The sequence below is a fragment of the Vulpes vulpes genome, chromosome 5 (assembly GCF_048418805.1).
Source record: "Vulpes vulpes isolate BD-2025 chromosome 5, VulVul3, whole genome shotgun sequence".
Classification (NCBI taxonomy): domain Eukaryota; kingdom Metazoa; phylum Chordata; class Mammalia; order Carnivora; family Canidae; genus Vulpes; species Vulpes vulpes.
In genome coordinates, this window is record NC_132784.1 from 127,584,338 (window position 1) to 127,610,336 (window position 25,999).

Genomic DNA, 25,999 nt, shown 5'->3' on the forward strand with positions numbered 1-25,999 from the left:
GCCCACGGCCTGGGGAGTCGGCTCCGCGGGCGCCGCAGCCGCGCGAATCTCGGGCTGGGAGCAGCGGCGCGGGGCCCGGAGCCGGCGCGCGCGGGGAGCCGAGGCGGCGGGCTTGGCGCCGTGTGCCGTCGTGCCCCCGGCCCAAGAGACGGCGGGCGCGGGAACCTGGCCGTGCAAGTATTCAACCCGGAACCGGGGCCTCCCGGCGGAGGCCGGACGCGAGAGCGGAGGTTTCTGGGAGCTCCGCGGGCACAGCCGGGGCCTCGGGCGCCGCGCGCCTTGGCTGGCCGCCCTGGGGTGGACGCTGGCGGGAGAGCTGGGGAAGGATGAGCGCGGAGGACAGAGTTGGGGGGAGCCGAAGGCTGGTGGACAAGGAGGACCGGCCCGGGAAAGCCCAGCGGACTCAGCCTCTGCCCTCCCTTGACCTTGAGCTTTTTCCGCCTCTTCCTCTCTCTTTCAGCCGCGTGCTAGGAGTGATGCCAAACTTTTTTTTTTTTTTTCCTCTTTCAAACGGACGGATTTTCCATGATCTCCAACTAACAGTATTGAAGCTGCCGAATCAAGTTAGTTCCCATTATCTTCCCGCTAATGCATCTGCATTATTCACTGAGGTCCCCGCCCCCGAGATGCACCCTGATAAGTTAACGGGTCAGCCACCCTGGTACGAGAAGGTTAAGCATCCCAGCACAAGGATCTGTAATATAGGGGATCCCTGGGTGGCTCAGCGGTTCACGCCTGCCTTTGGCCCAGAGCGTAATCCAGGAGTCCCGGGATCGAGTCCCGCATCAGGCTTCCTGCATGGAGCCTGCTTCTCCCTCTGCCCGGGTCTCTGCCTCTCTCTTCCTCTCTGTGTCTATCATGAATAAATAAATAAAATCTCTTTTTTAAAAAGTCTGAAAAAAAAAAAAAAAAAAAGTCTGTAATATAACTTGCCCTATACACAGAGAACCAGTTTTTCCCAATTCCGAAGCCACATGGTTCCCTCGATTCTGCTAATAGTATTTCAACAAGGTGCTGTAATAGTACTTTGTGCATGTAATGCTCATAACCACTCAGGTGGTGTGTCTTATGCTTTCCCTCGACTTTGTCTCAGGTTTTTCCCTAGTGTTTTTGGTCTCAATCAGTCTGGCTAGAATTGTTGGTTCTGAATGAATCACGTGAATTGCTCAGGGCAATGTGCTCAGACTCACACTAGAATTCATTATCCATAATACAATTTTTAAGAATTCTTTAATGTTGATGAATAATATCTTTGTTTTGTTTTTTTAAGATTTTTATTCACGAGAGACGTAGAAGCAGAGACACAGGCAGAGGGAGAAGCAGGCTCCATGCAGGGAGCCCCACGTGGGACTTGATCCTGGGTCTCCAGGATCCTGCCGTGGGTTGCAGGCGGCGCTAAACCGCTGAGCCACCAGGGCTGCCCTGAATAATATCTTTGAATTATGGGTTCTTTTTTCTGTCCTTGGCTCTTACTTTGGGAAGGTTCTAGAAAAGTTGCGTAAAACTCGTTCATTTAGTGAAGAGTTTTGAGCCCCAACCGTACACACCAGCATGAGTTTACAAATGAGACTCCATTCCTGTCATGTCCCAGAAGAGCTCATAAGGTAGAAACCCATGTAGACAAACAATGGTACCAGGTGCTTGGTAGTTTGGATTTGTTTATTAAGCTTAACTACACATTGAAATCACCTAGAAAGCTTAAAAAAAAAAAACAAAAAACAAAAAAACACTGATACCTGCATGGTAAGCCCAGAGATTCACACTTAATTGGTCTAGGGTATGGTTTGAGCATCCTGAGTCTTAAAAGCTCCCCGGATTATTCTAAGGTAGAACCAAGATTGAAAACTACTGATTTATTCATTAAGCAAATACATATTGAGGGAGGCCTTTGTACCACGTACTGGAACTACAAGAATGAGTGGGAATGAAATTGTTCTTGCTGAAGTTCCTAATGACCTAGTTGCTATTAGATGCTTTTTATTAGTCTTTTCCTTACTTAACTCTTCTGTGATGTTTAAGATGCTTATCCCCTCTTTCTTTGACACTCTCCCGTCTTCAGTCTTTGAATATCACTCTTCAGGTTTATTCTTCTCAGCTCCAGAATTCATATCACTGTCTCCTCTGCATTCTTTTTCTTTTAGTTGAATGTTGATGCTTCTAAGGATTTCTTGCCAGATACGGCATCTTTAAGTGCTTTGTCCATGTTCTTGATTTTTTTTCATTTCAACTTATTACCTAAAAGGTAAAGACCATCAGTCTGTATGTCTAGTTTTTTCCTGAGCATCATATCTGTATAAGCAGTTGTGAGACATCACCATCTGGAAATCTCATGAGCACCTCTAATGTGCCCAAATATGAACTCCTGTTTCCCTGGTAAAACCTATTCCTCTTTATTTTCTGTCTCATAGATTGGACTTACACCCACCCAGCCTCAAAAGCCAAAGCGTGCACATCATCCTAGAATTCTCTCATACTATACAACATGCACTTCCTGAAATTTAGCTGATTTCCACCAACTAAATATCTTGCCAGCTTATTTTTATTTCTAAATAGCTCCTAAGTGGGTTCTCATTTCTTATTCCTAGCGACCCAGGTCAGACACTCATTATGCATCGGACTGGCTTACTACAATAGCCTCCTTTGATATTTTGCCAAAAGTCCTTCCCCCTTTCAGTAAAATTTTTCTAAATCAGAAATCCAATCATGTCATTTTCCCACTAAAATGTTTCATTTACACATATACAAGGAGAGACATACAGCCAATCCAAAACTACCTGCTATGTATGAAAGTATGTTATATGCACATGCATGTTGGGCACATATGAAACATCACCCACGGAGTTGGAAAAATGGTTAACCAAGGCCCTATAGTATAAAATTATTTAGATTTTATTCCAGGTTAGAATAAAGGTCCATGGTTCTACAGGCCTTCTCCCTCTTCTAGTATGCTCAAATAACACAGGACTACTAATGGTGCATTCTTCAGGTTTATTTCATCATTTTCAAGCCTCTGGTTTTATATGTTGCTCCCTGAAACAGGACAGTAGGACAGCCCCCCATCTCCCACATATGTTAGCTAAAGCTTTCCCTCCTCTGCAGTTGATGTATTCCCTCATTTCTCTAGACACTTATTTCCACAACAGTTAAATTGTGTCTAAGTGCATGTATTAGAACTACCATTTTGTGTAAGTATGTGTAACTCTAATACATTTTTAGATCTTTTTTTTTTTTTTTAATTTTTATTTATTTATTTATGATAGTCACACAGAGAGAGAGAGGCAGAGACACAGGCAGAGGGAGAAGCAGGCTCCATGCACCGGGAGCCCGATGTGGGATTCGATCCCGGGTCTCCAGGATTGCGCCCTGGGCCAAAGGCAGGCGCCAAACCGCTGCGCCACCCAGGGATCCCTAACTCTAATACATTTTTAAAGACAAGAAATGTATCTCCATCTGTATTCCCAACACATAGCAGGAACTTAATATTTGTTGTATGATTAAATACATGTCCATGCCCTCAAAAACTCAAGTGGATGTGTTATTATACTCTATAATAATGAAAAGTGCACATGGCGACAGGAGAACCTAGGGTGTAGTGAGTAAGTAAGATCATCTATCTGGGATTCAGAGAAGACAGAATCAAGATGGGGGATGATTGAGTGCACACACTAGGGCAATGCTCGAGATTTGATGAAAGGTACTGCTCGGTTGACACACTTGTGGGACATGGAGAAGTGGAGGGCAAGCTCCAGGTTTCTGACTTGAGTGTGTAGGGATGGCATAGTTAGGATATGAAATGCCAGAGGGAAGAAACAGGCTTAATTCATGAAAAGGAACTACCTTTCTGTTGCTTATGTTTTACTTATGTGGGCTTACATTGGTCTAATCATAAATTTTTACTTTAAAAAAGGAGGTAAGGGTGTCTTAGTTAAGCATCCTACTCTTGATTTCACTCAGGTCCTGATCTCAGAGTCATGAGATCGAGCCCCGTATTGGCCTTTGTGCTCAGCATGGAGTCTGCTCATCCCTCTCCCTCTTCTCTTCTCCCATGCTCACTCACACTCTCTCTCAAACTCTTTAAAGTAAGTAAATAAAAATTATAAAGAGATAAAAGACTGAACATTGGTCAATAAAGCTAGCTTGTTTCAACTGTACACTACCTAAAGAAGTCGAAATTCTTGGCTTATATTTAGATTATAACTACTTTCTAGTTCTGAGCTAAACAAAAAATTGCATGTTGAGCAATTAGACCTTCCTAAAGTTTGCCCATATCTGTTGCTAAGTTACTGAGGCCAAACATTGGAATATGGAAAGTGGCCAACACTATGAAATGACAGCATTTTAAGTATAGCAAATTTAAAAACATTTAGGAACTACTTAATCACTTGTATCTGGATATAAAATTGATTTATTCAGGGACACCTAGGTGGCTCAGTGGTTGAGCATCTGCCTTCAGCTCAGGGTGTGATCCTGAGGTCCTGGGATGGAGTCCCGCATCAGGCTCATCACTGGCAGCCTGCTTCTCCATCTGCCTATGCCCCTGCCTCTCTGTGTCTCTCATGCATAAATAAATAAAAATCATCTTTATAAAAAAGTGATGTATTCAATTACATGATCATAATTGGAATTTTTGCTAGTTGATAGCACATTTAAATTTTTAAATAAAAGTTTGCCTTCTGATCCAGATACAAAGAATAGAAATTGTGAATAACAATAAACATTAAATAGACCAGTAAATCTTGGAAATGCTAACTACTTCAAGTTGTTCAATTAACCCCATTTAGCTTTCCTGTATAAAACAAGGTATTTCAAGTGCCAGACATACACAGTCTTATACATTAAATTATTCAAATCAGATTCTCTGGTTTATCAATACCAAACAAAGTAACATGGGAAATATTAAACATAATTTGAAAAGCCGTGCTATGCTAAGAAAAAAACTTGTAGCTTTCCACATCTTGAGCATTTATTAATTTGAGCAGAAAATGTTACTTTAGTGAGTTAAGTATAGAATTTGAATCTGTTAGTGTTTGACACGAACATGCATAATTTGTACTGAATATATAAACGTGATGATTTCACAGTGTACTAAAAACTGTCAGTGACTTATAGAGATAGGATTCTGTAGTATCCTATTTGATACTGTGAAAAAAAGCTAAAAAGATTCCTGAGCCCACAAGCCTGACAAAAAAATATATATTCTTGGCAGTTGAAATTGTTAGAATGATGAGAATTCATCTAATGAAAGTAATTTTTCTCTATGCAAACTGTCTTTTTCAGATTTGAAACAAATCTGTATTCATGAAGAGTGACTGCATACCAACCACAATATGTCAAGAAAGAAAAAAAGATCCAATAGAAATGCTTCATTCTGGGCAGCTGGTAAAAGTCTGTGCCCCAATGGTTCGATATTCAAAGTAAGTATTAATAAATGGTTAATGAGCCAAGATGTGATTTTCTTTTTGTGCTCTGACCACCATATGGGATCATCAAACACCTAGTTTTGGGATTATGTCTAGGCTGGCATGCTGGTGTATGCCTGTTATGTGCATGGTCTTGAGTAAACAATTCACCCCTTCAAACTTCACTTTTTATATCTATAAAAAAAAAGATGTCTGTTTATAACTCCCACCTATAAAGATATAGTGGATATTAAATAAAAGGATATTAAGTAAATCTAAACATTCATGCACAGGTTTTTGTTTGAACATAAGTCTTCACATGTCTGGATCAAATCCCTACGACTGCAATTGCTAGATCATGTGATAACTATATGTTTAGTTTTTTTAAGAAACTGCCAAATTTTCCAGAGTGTCTGTACTGTTTCACATTTCTACCAACAGAATAGGAGGGATCTAGTTTCTCTTCATCTTCATCAATGTGTAGTAATGTCATTTTTTAGTTTTAGCCATCTGATAGGTGTGGAGAGATATCTCATGATTTTAATATCCATTTCCTTTATAGCTAGCAATGTTGGAAATGTTTTCATATGTTTATTTGTCCCCTGTATATTGTTGGAAAAATATTTCTTTATGTCTGTTGCCAATATTCTAATTAAATTATTTGCTTTTTTACTATTGAGTTGGTTTTTAAATTTTTTTCAGTTGTGGTAAAATATAGCTTAGACATTTTAAGCATTTGCAGTGTACAGTTCAATAATGTTAAGTACATTCACATTGTTATACAGCCAATCTCTAAAACTCTTTGTTTTACAAAACTGAAACTCTACACCTATTAAACAATAGCTCCCCATTCCACCATCACCACCCCCATTCCTGTCAACCATCATTCTACTTTCTCACTCTTTGAACTTGACTACTCTAGGTATTCATATAAGTGAAATTATATAATAGTTGCTTTTTTGAGACTGACTTATTTCACTTAGCATTATAGCCTCAGGGTTCATCCATGTCATAGCATGTATCAGAATTTCCTTTATTTTAAAGGCTGAATGATATTCCGTTTGTATGTATGTACTCCATTTTATTTATTGATTTATGGATGCTTGGGTTGCTTCTACATTTTGGCTATTTCAACTAATACTGCTATGAATATGGATATATAAATGTCTTTCAGTTCTTTGGGATATATGCCCAGCAGCAAGTGTTAGATCATATGACAATTCTATTTTTAATTTTTTTGAGGAATGTCCATATTGTTTTCCATTTTTATATTCCCACCAACAAGAGTTCCAATTCCTCACCACCCTCACCAATACTTACTGTATTGTTTGTTTTTTCCATAGTCATCCTAGTGAATGTAAAGTGGTATCTCATTGTGCTTATTAGCTGTGTTTATATCTTTGAGGAAATGTCTACTCAAACCCTTTGCCCATTTTTGAATCAGGTTTTTGTTGTTGTTGAGTTTTTCTTTACTACTGAATTTTGAAAGTTCTCTATATATTCTAGATACTATTCCTTTGTCAGATATGTGATTTGCAAATATATTCTCCCAGTATGTAGCATATTTTTTCATCTTCTTAACAGGGTCTTTGCAGAGCAAAACCTTTTTATTTAATTATAAAGTCTAATTTACCAAGTTTTCCTTTTGTAAATTGTGCTTTTGATGTCAAGTTTAAGAAAACTTTGTGTAGCTCGTAATACTGAAGTTTTTCTCCTTTTTTTTCCCAAAAAGTCTTATTTTTTTGTTTTACATCTAAGTCCATAATCAATTTTGAGTTCATCTTTGTATAAATGTGAGGTTTAGAGTTGAGGGGTGTTTTATTTTGGTTTGGTTTGGTTCTGCCTGTGGATATCTAATTACTCCAGCACCATTTGTTGAAGACTCTCTTTCCAGTGTGGAATTTCTTTTGCATCATTCTCAAAAATCATTTGGACATGTTTATGTAGCTCTTTATCTGCATTCCCTTTCCTGTTCTGTTGAGCTATACGTCTATCTCCCAACCAATACTACACAATCCTGATTACTACACAATCCTGATAGCTATATAATAAGTATTTAATTAAATTAGGTAGACTAATTCCTCAAGCTTTATCTTTCTTTTTTTTCTTTATCTTTCTTTCTCAATATTGTTTTAGCTATTCTAGTTCCTTTGCCCTTCTAAATAATTTATAATATGATTTTGTCTTTATCTACAAAATATCTTGCTGGAATTTCCAGAAGAATTGTATTAAATATGTATATCAATTTGGGGAGAATTTAATTCCTTTCTATGTTGAGTCTCCCAACTCATGAACATAGATAGTATGTTTTTCCATTTATTTAGATCTTTGATTTTTTTCATCATCATTGTGTATAGCTTTCAGCATATTAAGTGCTATACATGTTTTGAAGACTTACACCTGAGTATTTTTCTCTTTTTTTGGAGCGATTGTAAATGATATTATACTATTAATTTCAGTGTCCATGTATTCACAGTTATATGCAGAAATAAAATTGATTTTTTATGTTAATTTTGTATCCTGTAAACTTACTGAACTTCCTTATTGAAGGATTTTTAAAATAAATTCCTTGGAATTATTTATGTGATCATCTCATCTACATATAGGGACAGTTTTATTTCTTCCTTTCCATCATATGCCTTTTATTTCTTTTTCATACACTGGCTAGAAGTTCCAGCACTATGTTAAATAAGAATGATGAGAGCAAGCATCTTTGCTTTGTCCTTGATCTAAAAGAAATATGTTCTGTTTTTCATCTTTACATATATTAGCTATAGAACTTTTTTGCAGATGCTATTTATCAAGTGGAGAAAGTTTTCCCTCTTCCTATTTTCTTGAGTTTTTGGTTTTTTTAATCATGAATGAGTATTATTTTGTCAAATGCTTTTTCTATATTGATTGATACAATTACATGATGTTTCTTTTAGCTTTTTAATAGAGTAGATTCTATTGATTGATTCTGAATTTTGAAACTTCTGTTTTAACTTTTTTTTTTCTGCCATCACTATAGCAGGAGAGAAATGAGAAAGCACTACCCCACTACTAGGAGGTGAAAGTAAAAGTCCTGATTTCTTATTTGGTCTCCTTTGACACTCTGGGTGCAGGGGGAATGGCTCCTCATTACTGCTAACCTGGGGGCAAGCCATGAAGGGGATGACCTGGTACCTGCTGGACTATATTGAAAGTCCTAGCCTTTCACCAAGCATCCTCTGATACTATTTAACAATGGGAAGGGAGAAAGTATTAAAGTTACTGGCCAGCAAGTTATTAAAGTCCCAGTTCCCTACCTGGCCTTCTCTGACGCCACTATAAAGGTGTGTTAGAAAAGTTTGTTACAGCCTTGGAAAGGTGGAAGTCTAAGCTCCCCACTCAACACATGCTTCTGGAGGTGGGGCCACAGGTTTGTCTCTGGTGTTTGGTTTGTAATTGTTCTGTCTTACTAGACTTCCCCTTTCCTAATACTTGCTCAGAGAGAGCTGACTTTTGTTGGGGCTCTTTCTGTCTCACTTATTGGTATTTGTGGGTTGCCAGCTTCTTTAGGGCCAAATCTGGGATATTTGAGGCAAAAAGGAAATCCAGGCAAAAACTCACCACTGTTGTTCCTCATATCCCAAGGTCACTAGCCTTTCTGTTTTCTTGTCTCCACCTTTCAGAGTTTTCTTGTGTTTGTTTTATATATAGTATAGTCACCAATGTTAAAAAAAAAAAAAATTTCAACTGAGTAAATTTGAAGATCTCACTGGCCTCATTAAGCAATTCAGAATCAGCATCCCACCTAGCAAGTAAAGAGATGTTCCATGGATTTGTACAAAATGGGAGGTTTTTATAGGAAGGAAGGTAGAGCAAGAAGTTATTAGCAAAAGAAAAGGAAGATTGGTTCAGGCCAGGACATCTTTTGGTGGGGACAGGGACAACAGGAATTTTTTTATCCTGCAGGTTACCTTATTATTGCTGTTCAAGAAATTTCAGATTGACTTTAAAAGGTCACATTCCTGGGAAACTGTAATTAAGTCTTGGTTTGCAGTCATGGAGGTGGCAAATGACTCCAATTTGGGCTTGTTTTTTTCTTTTTTTAACAGCCAGAATAGGGAAAAGTATGTCTACTCTATCCTCTCAAAGGCAGGACTTTCCTCTAATAAATATTTAACAATTAAACTTGGAAGTACATATGATTGTGATGTTTTCTAAATGCCTAATTAAAGTTTTATATGCTCACAGGTTGGCTTTTAGAACATTAGTAAGAAAATATGGTTGTGATCTGTGCTATACACCAATGATAGTTGCTGCTGATTTTGTCAGATCAATAAAAGCCCGAGACAGTGAATTTACTACAAACCAAGGTATGTGAAACCCAGTTTGCTGACTTTGTAAAACTTAAAAACAAAAAACAAAAAACTGTCTAATCAGAAACAACATAATTCAGACATTTTATTTTTAAATATTATAGTTCTTTATGTTTGTAATAAGTTTTTAACATATGTTTTTATTGAGTACCATGTAAACTCTGGATGATATATCTAAGTGTGAGGTCAGCCTTCCTTGGGGCCCCATCCTCTCACCTGAGCTATTAGGTTCTTATCTCACTGCTTCCAGTCTTGCCCCATTCCAACCCATCCTACAAATAGCCCAAAGGAACCTTTCTAAATGTAAATTTGATCACATCTCTTCACTGCCTCAAATCCTTCTTGGACAGCTCATGCCCTAAAGCAGTGGTTCTCAAGGGGTGATACGCCAGACCAGCAGCATCAGCATCATCTAGAAACTTGTTCTAAATGGCAATTTTCCAGCTCTGCCGCAGGCCCACTGAATCAAAAACTCTGGGTATATGGTCCAGCAATCTGTTTTTAAAAGCCCTCCAGGTGATTCTGAGCTTGCTAAAGATTGAGAACCAGTGGCCTAAAGAGTAAAATTCCAGTACCTGTCACTGTGCATGGCTGGCTCAGTCAGTAAACCATGTGATACTTGACCTCAGGGTGGAAAGTTCGAACCCCAGGTTAGGTGAAGAGATTACTTTAAAAAAAAAAAAAAATCCCAGTACCTGTGAATAATATATGACATTCCTCATGATCCAGCCTCTGAATATATCTTTTGCGGCTTTATCTTCCATTAGTTTCTCTCCATAGCCAACCAGCTTTATTCCTTTTTTTTAAGATTTATTTATTTATTTTGAGAGAGAAAGTGTACTCGCACATATGAGTGGGTGAGGGGGCAGAGGGAAAGAATCTTTCAAGCAGACTTCCTGCTGGGCATAGAGCCTGTCACGAGGCTCCATCCTATGACCCGTGAGATGACCTGAGCTAAAACCAAGAGTCAGAGGCCTCATCAACTGAGCTACCCAGGCATCTCTGCCCCAGCAACTTTATTCTGTAGCAATACTAATTTGTTTAAGTCCCTGAACATGCCCCGTCCTCTCATACTTCTCTACCTGGAATGTCCTTTCCTCAGCCATGCCTATACCCCAGATCCATGTCTCTCTGGCAAATGATACCACATGCTTCTTAATCCAGCTCTCAAAGTTTGTGGCCGGGGACTTTGCCTGATTGCCCTCCACTATTGTCCTCGCTCACAAGGTTTTCACTGGGCTTAATCCTGCTGTATTATAATTTCTTCTTTGTATGCCTGTCTGCTAGACTATGGGCTCCTTGAAGTCTGGAATTAACCTCTTACCGATTCGTACCCTTAGCTTCTAGCCCTGTGTTGAAAATATATTAGACCAATAAATGGTTATTAAATTGAAATTCTGTAACTCCCTGAGTTATAATGGGAAAAAACATTTTACACCCTCAGGGAAAAGCATATTCTCATATCTCATGTTAGTCATAAATCAGTGAATTGCCATAGAATTTTTGAATCAAAAAAATAAGTAAAAATAAATTAAAAAGAAAAAAATAAAAAAATTCTGAATCAGTGGAAGTAGAACGATGCTCAGAAATCTGCATTTTGGCAAACACCCAGTGTATCTCATATAGATGGTCCTCAAAAGAACTTTAGGAAAATTAAAATACATCTGTCCAGAATTTATAACACTAACCCAAAGAAAGATGAGAAAAATATGTCCGTTAAAACTTAAGAAATATCTGACACATTTGCTATATTAAAACTTAAATTTATGTGTAAGAAATGAGCACACATGTACTCAAAGACAAACCAAAACCTGGAGAAAATATTTATAGTTATAAAATATTTATAATTTACAATAGAGGAGCACCTGGGTGGCTCAGTCCGTTAAGCGCCTGACTTGGGCTCAGGTCATGATCCCAGGCTCCTGGGATTGAGCCCTGAGTGGGGCTCCCAGCTCAGTGGGGAGTCTGCTTGTCCCTCTGCTCCTCTTCCCACTAGTGCTCTCCCTTTCTCTATCTCTTTCAAATAAATAAAATATATAAAATATATATGTGTGTGTATGTGTATATTTACAATAGATAGCAGAGCTAATTTTTATGAAGCTCTTTTATAAGAAAAATTTTAAAAATAATAAGAACATAAAGAACAATTAAAAGAAGAGTAACAATAGAAAAGTGGACAGAGAATATGGAAAGCAAACCCACAAATAAAAATACACTCTATTGGATATACAATGTTGAAAAAGTTGTGAGGAAACAAAAACTGTCATCTTTCTTTCTTTTGAAAGAAAACTGTGATGTCTATCAAAATGTTAGTTAGATGCCCATCCAGCAGTTACATTCCTGGGAATTTACCCTGTGAATATACTCAGAGGAGCATGTGTGTAATAGTATTCTCATCGCAGCATTGTTTGCAAAAGCCACCCAAAAAAAAGTCTAAAAGTACACTGCATGGTCCATCCATTCAAAAGAATACACTACTAAAAAGAAAATACATTGGAGTACAGCTCCCAGATATATCAAGGGGGAAAAAGCAGTAGGCATAGAAATGTACATAAAATGTTCATGTTTATTTAAATTTTACAGGTATACATAAAATTGTTCTGGAATACAATAAACTAATTCTCATCTTTGAAAACGAGATCTGTTCTTCAAGAGTGTTATAGTTTTCATTTTATCAAATTTCATACTGTTTGTACTAAATGTAAATTACTTTTAATTTTAAATATTTAAGATTAGTTTAATGCTATCTTGTTTAAATAGATACTTCTTAGGCTGAAAGTAATCATTATCCTGTACAAACATGAAGAGTTTCATGGTGTGTGTGTGTGTTTCTATGAATTTTAATGTTGAGCTATTCATTTTATCAGGTGATTGCCCATTGATTGTTCAGTTTGCTGCTAATGATGCGATACTTTTATCTGATGCTGCTCGTATTGTCTGTCCTTATGCGAATGGAATAGACATTAACTGCGGTTGCCCTCAGAGGTAAAGCTCAAAGAAGTTGGAAGAATTTTCAGAAAAATTAGAAAAAACTATGTGAACATGGTAAACTATATCTCCAGTTTTCCAAGAATTAAAAAGTAAAGAAAATAGAGTTAAAGCACTTGGGCTCCAAATAAGACGCAGGAAAAAATAAGGAAATATTATGTAGGGAAATATATGCAAAGGTATTTTCTGATGGCTAAAACAATCCATAGATCACTTGATAAGTGTTTTGTCTCACTTTACCACATTTTTTTATATGTGGATCTGCCTTGATCCTCATCCAAAAGTGGTTATGGAAGACTTAAACATTTATAGCAGTCCCTAAAATGAATTTTTACTGCCATGTCAGATAAGAAACTGTGATTCTATGATTTGAGAAATTGACACTTGTTTTCTCCTAATTTTCTCTGTAAGAATACCTCCTTATAGTTACCCTTTGTTTGTACCACAGTTACTTGGTTGAGTCTAAGTAAATGGGTATTAAAAAAATAATAAGTAACTGGGTATTGATAGGATGCTTAATTTGATAATAATATCCCTACCTTCCTAGCATTGTGTTAGATTATCTGTCAATAATACAAAATGTGTCCAAAGAATAAAATCAAGGTTTTAAGTACATCATAATCCAAACAGATTAGACATATTTGTATACTCATTAGGAGAGTTAAATAAGCTGTTTAGTGGTCTTGGAATGCTGTAAGCCAAAAATATCTTTCTACTATTAAGATTAATAAAACGTCTTGTTATGTACAATAAACATCAAATTTGGAATTTTAAAAATCTGAAGTAATTGCAATTAACTACAAATACCTAAGTCTGTTTTGGTTGAATGAATTTTAATTTAATTTTCTCACTTGCCAATGAAAACCATTTCTCCTAAGTACTTTTTGATCTGGGAACATATTTTCCTTATTTCATATTGATCCACATTAAAATGTTGGATCTGTGAATTATAAAAGTCTGATTCCATTCCAGGTTGCTAAGATAGAGAAATAGATGCACTTACAGAGCTTTTAAAATTGTATCTTCTATTCTGACTAATTACAATTCATTTGTTGTTGTGTCTGCTTTATAAAGGTGGGCAATGGCAGAAGGTTATGGAGCTTGCTTAATAAACAAGCCAGAGCTTGTTCGAGATATGGTGAAACAAGTAAGAAATCAAGTGGAAAATCCCAGATTTTCAATATCTATTAAAATAAGGTAAAGAAAATATTTTAGGGATCCCTGGGTGGCGCAGCGGTTTGGCGCCTGCCTTTGGCCCAGGGCGCGATCCTGAAGACTCCGGATCGAATCCCACGTCGGGCTCCCGGTGCATGGAGCCTGCTTCTCCCTCTGCCTGTGTCTCTGCCTCTCTCTCTCTGTGTGTGTGACTATCATAAATAAATAAAAATTTATTAAAAAAAAAAAAGAAAGAAAATATTTTAATCTACTGACACAATTTTCCATTACTTAGGAAATAAAATAATATTCCTTTTGTCTAAGAGTGTGGAAGTATCCATCTTTAATAAATTGGTAGCTAGTATATAGAAATGTTGAAACAAGACATTTAGTAAATGACTGTGTACCATATAATTTTTATTTATAAAAATAACAGAACAACTTCATTTTTGTATTTTTTAATAGAAATTAAAACATCCCTTTATTATTAAAAACTTTCCCTCAAAAGAAACCCTCAGTTTTTTTCATGGACTGCTTAATTAATAATGCTGCGAGGGGCACCTGGGTGGCTCAGTCATTTAAGCTTGTAACTCTTGATTGCAGCTCAGGTCTTGATCTCAGAATCATGAGTGAAATGAGCCCTCACATTGGGCTCCATGCTGGGTCTGGAGTCTACTTTAAAATAATAATAAGAAGAAGAAGAAGAAACATTCCTGGTACCAAGAGTAGAGTAATATTTGCAATAAAATTTCACAATGAAAAGAAAATAAACCTGGAATAGGTTTTTGGGTGACAGGTTAAAAACACATTTCATAATATATTATCGTACTCATGGATTGGGGGATACATTGCAGGTATTAGGATACCATTTTTCCATCCCTCTATGACAGTACTGATGAGTTTTTCAGTTATCAAAGCCAAAAGGGTGAAGCATTAGGTAAGGTAAAAATTGTCATCCTATTTTTGCCATTAGTGAAATAGCTAAATTTAAAGTCTTAAATGGGAACTGATCTCAACAAAACCTTTCTTATAGTGGCATGTAGTGATAATATAGCAAAGCTAACTGAATAATGTATCAGATGAAATATTATTTTATTTATCTATTAATTTTAGCATTAAAAGTTGCATGTGGTGAATAGACTGATGTAATTTTGAAATGACAGGATCCATGATGACCTTACAAGAACTATAGATCTTTGTCGAAAGGCTGAGGCAACAGGAGTTTCTTGGATTACAGTCCATGGAAGAACTGTTGAAGAAAGACATCAGCCAGTTCACTATGAGGCCATTAAAATAATTAAGGAAAACATGTCTATACCTGTAATTGCTAACGGAGACATCAGAAGCTTAAAAGAAGCAGAAAATGTTTGGCATATTACTGGGACAGATGGTAAGAAATAAGTACTTGAGTTTGTCTTTTAATTAGCCAAAAAAAAAAAAAAAAAGGGAATAGGAGAGTGATGTTAAAGTGATTTTTCATTATTTATCTCTAAAATGGAGCCATATTTTTCTGTTGTACTGATTTAAGCTAAACAGTTCATTAAAATTATGTTAACTCTTTTACATATAGGCAGTATATTGTTTTAATTGGGATAAATTAAGTCAGTTACTTTCTGCCACCATCATATCCAGTGAATGACCAGTTAAGAAGGCTATCTTCCAGATAGCCTATTTGTGAAATAGAGATGAGAATTAGTGAACACAAAGTGGTCCTAGAAGTCAAAGGAGCTACGTACTCCTGTGGTTTTATTACTCCCTTGGATTATTGGTGTACCAAAATCTGTGATAACTATTGCTAGATGGGACAATGTGGATAAACTTAACTTTAAGCAAACCCAATTTATGACAGCCTGGATTAACCGTTAAAAAAATCCCCAGAGACTAATTGTTTAATGTAGAAATCTTAAAAACAATTTTTTAATTCTTGTAAGTACATTTAAATATTCTTAGTTTACAAATGTAGCAAATTGTTTTGTAATTGAGTTATACTAATATGTGGGTATTGTGAAACCTTATAATACTACTTATTTTTCAATATTGTCAGTTTGTTTCAAGTGTGACCTCATAACCTGTGAGTTCTTAATGTGTGAATAAATGTGATATGCTTTATTTTATAGGTGTGATGGTTGCAAGAGGACTCTTAGCAAACCCTGCCATGTTTGCTGGATATGACGAAACCCCGCTGCAGTGCATCTGGGACTGGATTGACATTGCTCTTGAACTTGGAACTCCTTATATGTGTTTCCATCAACATTTAATGTACATGATGGAAAAAATAACTTCAAGGCAGGAAAAAAGAGTGTTTAATGCTTTGTCAAGCACATCAGCAGTTTTAGATTACCTTACAGACCATTATGGGATTTGACTGGACTTCCTAAAGTATTTTAATATTTACTTCACTTTATATCTACAGTGAAACCACCCAAGGTCACATTTTGGTTTTTACTTTAAGTCAGTGTCTCTCCCCCATAAGCATAAAAACAGTGCCCAGAGAACATTTTAAAAAGTTAGTCCTAGACCCCATCCTCAGAGATTCTGATTCAGTACATCTGTAGGATGGAAACAAAATTTAGTTGTGAAGAAGACCCCAGGTAGAGCACACATCCCGGTCACTCTTCCAAACATTGACAAAATATTGTTCTGAATCCTATTATGGATTTCAAAAAAAAACTTCCTAAAGGAATTGTGTTTTTAACATTTTTAAATAAATTTTTTATTTTAATACTAAAAGTATAAGTCTAATAGTATTTATAAGTCAACATGAAGCATGTTTGAATGAAAATAAGTGCAAAGTGACAGAACAAATGCCAACTTCTACATAAAATGAAAAGGAACAAGAATTTTGTATAAAGTTACTTTCAGGGCTTAGATTAAAAATTCAAATTGGAAAATCAAACTGGTACTTCCTAATTCATGAATGACACTTCCAGGTATGTTTTAAATTCTATGTAACTTATTTAAATTGTTTTAAATTGTATGAGTTTAAATATCTGTGATGTTTTCTATGATTTAAAATTAATAAGATCCATGAAACTCTAAATGATGTTAACTTTGTTACATTTCAAGTCTTCTAGATCCTTAGAAGATTGAGATCTTGCTTGGTAAATACACTTGTACCTAAAATGACAAAAATTAATTTTAGTCTCCCACGTTTTATATATAAAAATTTGGTAGCCAATCTGGAGCTGATTATATATTTGAAATATTTCTTAGAGAATTTTAATTTAAAAACCTAATTTTCATATGCTGTTTTTAGTGATTTTTTTGAAGATTTTATTTATTTATTCATGAGAGAGAGAGAGAGAGGCAGAGACACAGGCAGAGGGAGAAGCAGGCTCCATGCAAGGAGCCGGGCGTGGGACTGGATCCCGGGACTCCAGGATCACGCCCTGAGCCAAAGGCAAGCGCTAAACTGCTGAGCCACCCAGGGATCCCCGTGATTTATTTATTTATGATGTTATTTTTACACTTCCCAGCAATTGATAATAATTTTTTTGATAATTTTAATTTTATAGTTCCATGGTCTGGGAGTGTTACTAAGAGAATTTTGTTGTTGGTGAATGTGCCACTGCAAGAATTCAGTATCTCAGTTATTAAAACAGTTACATAATTAAGATACTGGCTTATATTACCAACATGAAAACTTTATAAGGAAACGGTTGTCTAAAACTGCTTAATTCAAGCCTGGGTAGCTCAGTGGGTTAAATATCTGCCTTCCGCTCAGGTCCTGATCCCAGAGTCCTAGGATGGAGCCCCATATCCAGCTCCCTGCTCAGCGGAGAGCCTGCTTCTTCCTCTCCCCTGCCCCCACTCATGCTCTCTCTGGGGCTTGCTCTCTCAAATAAATAAAATCTTAAAAAAAAAAAAAAAACCTTCATAGTTAATTCATAGTCTTTTTCCTCTCTTTTCTGTGTGATCAAGTATATCTGTGATGATAAGAAAAAGCACCCAGTTAAATGTATTTTTATTATTCTATAATCATATCTTTACTTACATCATTTAATATTCCCAAAATAATTCTGCCCAGGAGGATAAAATACTGTCATTTGTATTTCTGAGACCTTGTCAATAATGAAACAATAATTAAGTATATTCACGCAATTCGACCACCTGGACAATAGTGACTGAAGGAATGCGCCCACCCATGGTTTGCTCCCTCTCCGTCCCTAAACGTCTCCCTAGGGAGAAGGGAGGACTCTCTCTTCCCAGCCTGCGGACAAGAGCAGGAAAATGGTTTTGAAGCTGCAAAAGCTTCCGCGTCCGCGGGACAGAACGCTGCGCCCTGCCGCGTGGCCCTGCGGGCCCCGCCGTTGAAGTCTAGCGCGGCTCGGGCCGGGAGCCGCTCCCCCCGACGGCCGGGCAGGGCCGGGCAGGCCCCGCGCCCCTCCCACCCGCAGCACGCGCGATCAGAAGTTAAGGTCGGCGGCCCGGGGCAGTCGGCCGCGGAGCCCCCAGACCCGGGAAGTCCGAGCCGCCCTCCAGGTCCACAGCTGGGAAACAGCCGCGGCCGGTCCCCGCGCCGCAGGCCACCTCGGCGGGCGCGGGCCGCGCGCTTCCGGGCTGGGAGCGGGGCCGGCGGGGGCGGGGCGCACCCCGGCCCGCCCCCCCGCGCCCTTGCCGCACCTGCCCGCCTCCCCCTGCACCCCCCGCGCCCCTCCCCGCTGCATCCTTGCCCCCCGCACCCCCCCGCCGCGGCGTCTGACGTCCCGCGCGTCGGCCGCGCGGAGCTGCGCCGGGAGCCAGGCGGGCGGCAGGCGGGGTAAGGCCGGCGGGGCGCCGGGAGCCACGGCCTGGCGGCGGGGAGGGCCCGGGCCGCGCGGGGTCGCGGGGTCGCGCCGCTCCCTGCGCCGTTGGGCCTCGGGCGCCGGCCGGAGCCGCGGCGCGTTCGCGGAGCGGGGGCCCTGGGCGCGGGCGGCCGCGGGGGGGCGTTAGGGGCCGGCGGCGCCAGGGCGGCGGGAGCTCGCGGGCCGCGACGCGCAGGCCGCCGGGTCGGCTCGGCCGGGTCCCCGCGGAGGGGAGGGGAGGGGAGGGGAGGGGAGGGGCCGGCGGCCGCGGGCGGGCTCGTCCCCCGGGCCCCCGCCCAGCCCCGGTTCTCACGCGGCGGCAAAGTGAACTGAGTGTTTCTTTATTTAGGTGTGAAGAGAAAGAAATGACACTGCAGTGGGTGGCAGTCGCAACCTTTCTTTATGCTGAAATAGGACTTATTTTAATCTTCTGTCTGCCTTTTATTCCTCCTCAGAGGTAGGCAACCCCGCGTGGCTCGGTGGTGTGCGTGCCCGCGAGCGCCGCCCCCCCCGGCCGCCCCCCGCTGCCCCCCCCGCCCCCCCCGGCTGCCCCGCCCCCCCCGCGGCGTGGGGACGGCCCCGACGCTACGGAGTTCCGGACGCTGCGTGTGAAGGTGCCCTGGAAACTCACAGGTTGCAGGGACTGTCCACCACTACTGAAGTATCCCTGGGTGCAAACCTTCCTAGTATACGTACAGACGCGTTAACGTGCTTTCCCTCCCTCCTGGAAGGAGGCCCCAGGTCTTCTGGGTTCTGTTGATTACAGAGACGGTAAAGCAGTGGTTCCCCCCCCCCTTTTTTTTTTCTTTTTTTCTTTCTTTTTGGTTCTGCTTTTACTATCTGTTGTCATCAGACGTGTTGATTACCCGGAATTGGAAAAGGAAACTAGAAAAAGGGGAAATGGATAAAGGACGTTAACCGCACGCCCCGGTGCAGAAATGTTTCACTGAGGCAGTGGAACAACAATGTAGAAAGTGAAGCCAGTAAATTATTCTCAGTGTTGTTCTTATGTAACCCAGAGATGGTTGCATTAATGTCTAATGCCAATTTTACTAATTAATTAATTTTAATTTTACTAATAATTTAACTGATTAATGCCCCTCCCCCCCTCCCCCACACACAGTGAATATATGCTGAAAACGCTGAGTATGGAAAGTGCTCAGCACCACAACCATACATTACCATTAATTCCTTAGTAAAGGCCTTCAAAGGTTTTTGGGTTTTGTTTTGTTTTTTTAAAATTTTATTTATTTATGATAGACATAGAGAGGCAGGCTCCATGCAGGGAGCCCGACGTGGGACTCGATTCCGGGTCTCCTGGGTCAGGCCCTGAGCTGAAGGCAGCACCAATCCTCTGAGCCACCCGGGCTGCCCCTTCAAAGGTCTTTAAGTACAGTCCTCAGTATTTACATTGAAGCATTGGCTCACTTTCCCCCTGTACTATCCTCCTATGGCTCAATTGGGGGGCCGTGCGGGGTGGGGCGGGTGGTTAGTATAGTGGACACATGATGTTGCATGAGTTTCAGATGTATAAGTACCTCATTCACTTTCTCTGTAGTTATGCTCTGCTCACCACAAGTGTAGCTGCCATTTCTGGGGAGTTCAGTTTTAGATCTAGAAAGTTGATAGTAGGAATGGTGAAATAGGCTTATAATAAAACTTTTGCAACACCTTTGTTTATTATGCTCATGGCGTAAGAAAAAATTTCTCATAAATGAGATCCCATGACTGGAAGAGACTCAATGAAAGTTTTTACTCTGGCTCAGGGTCCAGGTGATCTTTAATCTCTGAACTTGCTTCTTAACCTGCCTAGATTCTACTCATTTCTGTCCTTGTCTGACAGCTATGCCATCACTTTTTTCTTCCTTACTGAAAAAAAAAAATTTTGAATCATACTACAAGGAGCATTAGAGATCATTTTATCCAACCCACTCATTCAATAGGGAAAATAGTCTAAGGTCATCTAGCTCATCCATGGCAGACTCTAGATAGGTAACTGGCTTTGAGCCCAGTGCTTTTTCTACTCTAATGAGCATCCTGTTCATTTATTTCAAATTTGTATAATACCCTGTTTGCTTTCTGATAGTAGTTGCAACAAGAGACTCCTATATTCAAGAGAAGGAAAGATGTTATTTATAAACATCTGATTTATAAATAAGGCTTAAGAATTTGCAAATACGTATATATATTTTGTAGATTTTGGATCTTTTTCTTCCTGCCAAATAGAATTTTTCACTATACAATTCACGAAGCTCTTTAATAGATGTATATATAAGTACCCTGATTATATACATGCTCATGTACGAATACACATAAGAAAATATGGGATATATGCACACAGTTCATTTAAAATATGTCCTTATGTTTATATCCACATCTTTTTATCTTTTATACTATGTATTACCATACTCGTCAAAGAAAAGGCTTCACTCTTTATTTAATTTGGCCATTATTTACTCATATAACCCAATAATGTAAAGATGCATAGTTAGAAGTCAGGCTGCCTGGATGTATGTCCTAACTCTGCATGACCTTGGGCAAATTATTTACCAACTCTGGCCGTTTTCCCCATTTGTACAATAGAGGTAATACTAGTACCCACCTCATACAGTGGTTGTGGTAATTAAATGAACTAAAATATGTAAAAGTGCTTAGAACTGTAGTATAGAAATGACTCAATATAACAACTATTATCATTTCTTCCTTTGAACTGAGTATTACTAGAAACTGCTAGTTGTTCCCTGTAGGAAGTCTCTTTTGTGTTCCCTTTTACACTGACCCTTGACATGTGAATTTGCATTGGGACTTAGATGAGGGTATTACCACTTACGTTTTCTATCTAAAAACACAAAATTTTTGTAATGAAAAAATTGAATAGCATCTCTGGAATTGGAAGCATAGAGGCAAAAGAACCTCATTCATCTACATCAATCTCCCTCTCCTCACCAACTTCAAGTTATTACTTGGGGTTGTTTTCCAAACTTAATAATTTGCCACAATCTTAAAGTAAAACTTTTCTTTTGAAGTTGTGTTTGAAGTTAATTTAGGTGCTTTGGACTCCATAAATCTGTTATTCATTTAAAATGCCCTTGTACTGGGGCGCCTGGTGGCTCAGTCCACCCCTTCATTTCGGCTCAGGCCAGGATCTCCGGGTCTTTAGATTGAGCCTGGGCATGGATCCTACTTGAGATTGTCTCCTCCATCTGCCCCTCCTGCTCACATGCACATGCTCTCTAAAAAAACAAGTAAAATAAAATGAAATGCCATTGTACAAAGTTTGTTACCTTTCCAATTGTATGGTGGATTGCTTTGTCATTCTTTGTCATTTATAATCCATGCTTTCTTACCTCTGTATCTTTATACTCCTTAATTTGTCTAAACTGTCTTTTTCCCCATTTTGTTTCCTCTATGTTCACACTTTGATATGGGTGGCAATTACATGAGTATATACATACATAAAAATTCATCAATCTATTTAAGATCTTTGTACTTTATGTTTGTAATGTCCCAATGATATTTATCTGCGGTAAAAATGGAAAAATTATTTTACTTGGGGTAAATGTTAGAGGTGTGTTATATAAAAATAAATAGTACACAGTTAGACCCCCTACACCTGAAATGTTGCTGATTATTAGGCCAGTAGAAGTCTTTGTTATTTCTGTGTTATTACACTGATTAGCAAAAAGATATAAAGTGAGAACTTCTATCAGCAATATAACATATTATAAGAATTCACACATATTTACTTTAAAAGTGATTTTTGCTATAGAATGTTTAAGCCAACAGACAGAAGATAATATCAGAATTATCACTAAACTTGGAAGAGTTGTTCTGGATTTCATGAGATATTATGTCATATCAGAAAATTACCATTTCTCTGATACGACATAAAAATTAAATTTCTGTAATTTTTTTTCATTCACTTAACCAGAATGGTAATTGGATATTTGCAATGCATTTCAAAATCTTTTGATTTTTTTACAGCTAATGTAATTGTATTATTTTACAGATGGCAGAAGATTTTTTCATTTAATGTCTGGGGTAAAATTGCAACTTTCTGGAACAAGGCTTTCCTTACTATTATAATCCTATTGATTGTTCTATTTCTAGGTAAGTACTGGATTTCCCTTTTCATTAGGCTTAACTCTATGGTGTTTTTATTAATGAATTCACTGGGTTTTTAATTAACTAAGTTGATGCCATCCTGGGATAAGTACCATATATGCCACTGTTTTATGAGAAAATGTTTCCCATGTTCCATACCACCAGCCTCTGAAATGAATTTCTTTTTATAAAACTGGGAACAGCTGGTGCAAGAAGGTATGAGGAAGGTATGATTGTGTCAGGATGTGAATGTGTTCATGCCTCATATCAAAATGTCAGTATTTGTCTTGTGGTATGCTATTGTTATCAAGTATATCTCCAGCCATAAGAAGTAACACTAACCAAGTTAATCACAATAAGAAAAATGAGTCCCAACTCTGCCACCAGCTAAACTAAATGCCTTTTGAGTTTGGTTTACCCATTTGCAAAACAAAGGGAGAAAACTAGACTGGAAAAAGGAAAGGCAAACATTTCTGTAGCTCCTACTGGCTAAACTATGGTGATCTCTTTTTTTTTCTTTATTTAAGTAATCTGTACTACACCCAACGTGGGGCTCAGACTCGTGACCCCAAGATGAAGAGTCACTACTACTACTACTGACTGAGCCAGCCAGGCACCCCTGTAATATTGTGATCTTTTAACTCTAAAATTATCACAAGACTTTCTACTGAAAAACTGACACAAATCCAAAGAAAGAAGGAAAACAGTAGTCCAAAGTTTTTTTGGTTACATATATCAGAAACCAACTGAAGTTCACTTGAGCAAGAAAGGGGAACTTATAATAAAATACAGAATTGTTTTAGAGCAGCTCAGGGAAGGAAGGAAGCCAAATTCCAGGGAGGGACTATTCCTAGGAACTGAAGTGTTGTTTTCTCATCCTTGAATTACTCCATAGGTCTACTTCATTCTTCCTTATCCCTCTGGAACCTGATACTCTTTTCTCAAGGCAGAAAGTGGGCGCCAAATAACTGCCAAATATCATTACTACAGCCACATATATGCAACGGTCAATTAGCCATTTCTGAATCCCAGTTCCAATGATAAGTGAGCCAGCTAGTGCCAGGTACACAATCGTTGGTAAGCTATGGCCAGGGGTAGGAGTCACAAAGCAGAACCATGACCACTGGCTAGGCCAAGTGGGTAATTTTCAGAGATGAGGGACATCATGGATGTTAATGCAGGGAGCTTTGACCTTGAATGGTAAAGGAAGGCAAGTAGGGACCAACTCTTTAAGCTTCAGTGTTTCCATCTCAGAATAGGGTAATCACACCTACTTCACTGAGGTATTGAAAGATTTTTTTTTTAAGTTTTATTTATTTATTCGTGAGAGACACAGACAGGCAGAGACACAGGCAGAGGGAGAAGCAGGCTCCATGCAGAGAGCCCGACCCAGGACTTGATCCTGGGTCTCCAGGATCACACCCTGGGCTGAAGGTGGCACTAAACCGCTGAGCCACCCACACTGCCCAGGTGTTGGAAGATTTAAATGTAGTACTGAATGTACACAGTCTAGTGTTCTTGTCCACCAGAATGATGATGGTGGAAATTATGGAAAACTAGTAGATTTCTCAAGTTCCATTTGTATTTTCCTTTTAAATTTATTTCATTTTTCTTGATGGTTGTTTCTCTAATAAGGTAATCATGACACGGTGCTAATGTTCCTAGAGCCATTACTAACAGAATGTGTGTGTGTGCATGTGTGTGTTTTAAGGGGTGGGAATAGGCAGAAAGGAAGCAGGAAACCCAGAAATGTGTTTAGTGTCAGCAGAAATGCATCTTAGGAACTTGCAAGGTTACACAAGTGATCCAAAAAATAGGCTGTCTTCAGATGGTTTCTAGAAAATTGACTATACATCACACCCTGCCCATATGGTCGCCCTGGTTTCATTTTTCAGACATAGTTTTCCTGCTTTTAGACAGGTGATTTTATTCTCCAGGTAGGTTTGTATGATCATTTACATTTATAAACTTCTTTCATATTACTGATTAATCTTCTGCATTTCTGCATAATGAATCCAGAAATACTATTTTCATTTAAAAGCCAAAGAATGGGATCCCTGGGTGGCGCAGCGGTTTGGCGCCTGCCTTTGGCCCAGGGCGCGATCCTGGAGACCTGGGATCGAATCCCACATCGGGCTCCCGGTGCATGGAGCCTGCTTCTCCCTCTGGCTGTGTCTCTGCCTGTTTCTCTCTCTCTGTATGACTATCATAAATAAATAAAAATTAAAAAAAAAAAAAAAGCCAAAGAAGCTAAATAGCAAGCATAATGATCCTTCATACTACTATGTGGTTTCTCTGGCCTATAAGTACTATTTTGTGTGAGATTTTTTTAGTTGTTCTCTAGAGGTTGGTATGCTCTTACTACATTATTGTGGCATTCTGAGAAATGTCAAAGAGGAAATAGCCATTAAGATCAAGAAAACGTTTTAAAGATAATTTAAAAGACCAGAGCACCTGTGTGGCTCAGTCTGTTAAGCATCTGACTTAGGCCCAGGTCATAATCTCAGGGTCCTGGGATAGAGCTCTGTGTCAGGTTTTGCACACCCCCTGTCACTCCCCCTGCTTGTGCTTGCTCTTGTCTCAAATAAAATCTTTTTTCATTTTTATTTTTTTTAAGATTTTATTTATTAATTAATGAGAGACATAGAGAGGCAGAGACACAGGCAGAGGGAGGAGAAACAGGCTGCATGCAGAACCCCAATGAGGGACTCAATCCCAGAACTCCGGGATCACGTCCTGAGCCAAAGGCAGATGCTCAACTGCTGAGCCACCCAGGCATCCCAATAAAATCTTTTTTTTTTAATAAAAAAGACTTTAATAGGGCAGCCCCGGTGGCGCAGCAGTTTAGTGCTGCCTTTGGCCCGGGGCGTGATCCTGGAGACCCTGGATCGAGTCCCACATCAGGCTCTCTGTATGATGCCTGCTTCTCCCTCTGCCTGTGTCTCTGCCTCTCTCTCTCTCTCTCTCTCTCTCTCTCTCTCTGACTCTATGAATAAATAAATAAAATCTTTTAAAAAAAGACTTTTATATACCTCTATACAAATAAATTTGAATACCTAGATGAAATGGATAATTTTGTAGAGAACTATAACTTATCAGATGAATTCTAGTAAATATAGAAAATTTAAGCATACCAGTTTTCCATTGAAGAATTACAGAAAGTTTTTTTAAAGGTATCCCCTTCAGAAAGAATAAAACCAAATAGTTTTTCTTTTTTTTTTTTTTA

General features: G+C 38.9%; 2 protein-coding genes across 6 annotated transcripts in view; both read left to right on the plus strand.

Moving 5' to 3' along the window:
- The first annotated feature begins 6 nt into the window (after positions 1-6).
- Positions 7-16,615, plus strand: DUS4L (dihydrouridine synthase 4 like). 3 transcript variants are annotated; one of them, XM_025984052.2, is made up of 8 exons: positions 7-230; positions 461-563; positions 5,278-5,414; positions 9,618-9,739; positions 12,610-12,727; positions 13,805-13,927; positions 15,049-15,275; positions 16,003-16,615. In XM_025984052.2, exons 3-8 carry the CDS (start codon positions 5,299-5,301, stop codon positions 16,248-16,250), a joined length of 954 nt encoding a protein of 317 aa, XP_025839837.1. In that variant the 5' UTR covers positions 7-230; positions 461-563; positions 5,278-5,298; the 3' UTR covers positions 16,251-16,615. The 3 variants fall into 3 exon arrangements, with proteins under 3 accessions (XP_025839837.1, XP_072616061.1, XP_025839838.1); XM_072759960.1 differs by having other exon boundaries at positions 33-173; XM_025984053.2 differs by lacking the exons at positions 7-230; positions 461-563 and adding an exon at positions 3,951-4,079.
- A 1,653-nt stretch (positions 16,616-18,268) lies between these two features.
- Positions 18,269-25,999, plus strand: part of BCAP29 (B cell receptor associated protein 29) — a 55,336-nt gene continuing 47,605 nt past the window's right edge. The window contains exons 1-3 of one of the 3 annotated variants that reach the window (XM_072759963.1): positions 18,269-18,303; positions 19,019-19,126; positions 22,679-22,779. In XM_072759963.1, the coding sequence (XP_072616064.1) occupies positions 19,035-19,126; positions 22,679-22,779 (193 nt within the window). In that variant the 5' untranslated portion in view covers positions 18,269-18,303; positions 19,019-19,034. Of the gene's footprint in view, positions 18,304-18,528; positions 18,645-18,822; positions 18,874-19,018; positions 19,127-22,678; positions 22,780-25,999 lie in introns of those variants that run through there. The other 2 variants (XM_072759961.1, XM_072759962.1) reach the window with 2 other exon arrangements.

Bases quoted from the DNA above. Each gene is read 5' to 3' on its own strand.
- DUS4L (XM_025984052.2), top strand. From the start codon at position 5,299: ATGAAGAGTGACTGCATACCAACCACAATATGTCAAGAAAGAAAAAAA. The intron at 5,415-9,617 runs GTAAGTATTAAT...ATATGCTCACAG, and splicing joins CCAATGGTTCGATATTCAAA to GTTGGCTTTTAGAACATTAG. The intron at 15,276-16,002 runs GTAAGAAATAAG...TTTATTTTATAG, and splicing joins GCATATTACTGGGACAGATG to GTGTGATGGTTGCAAGAGGA.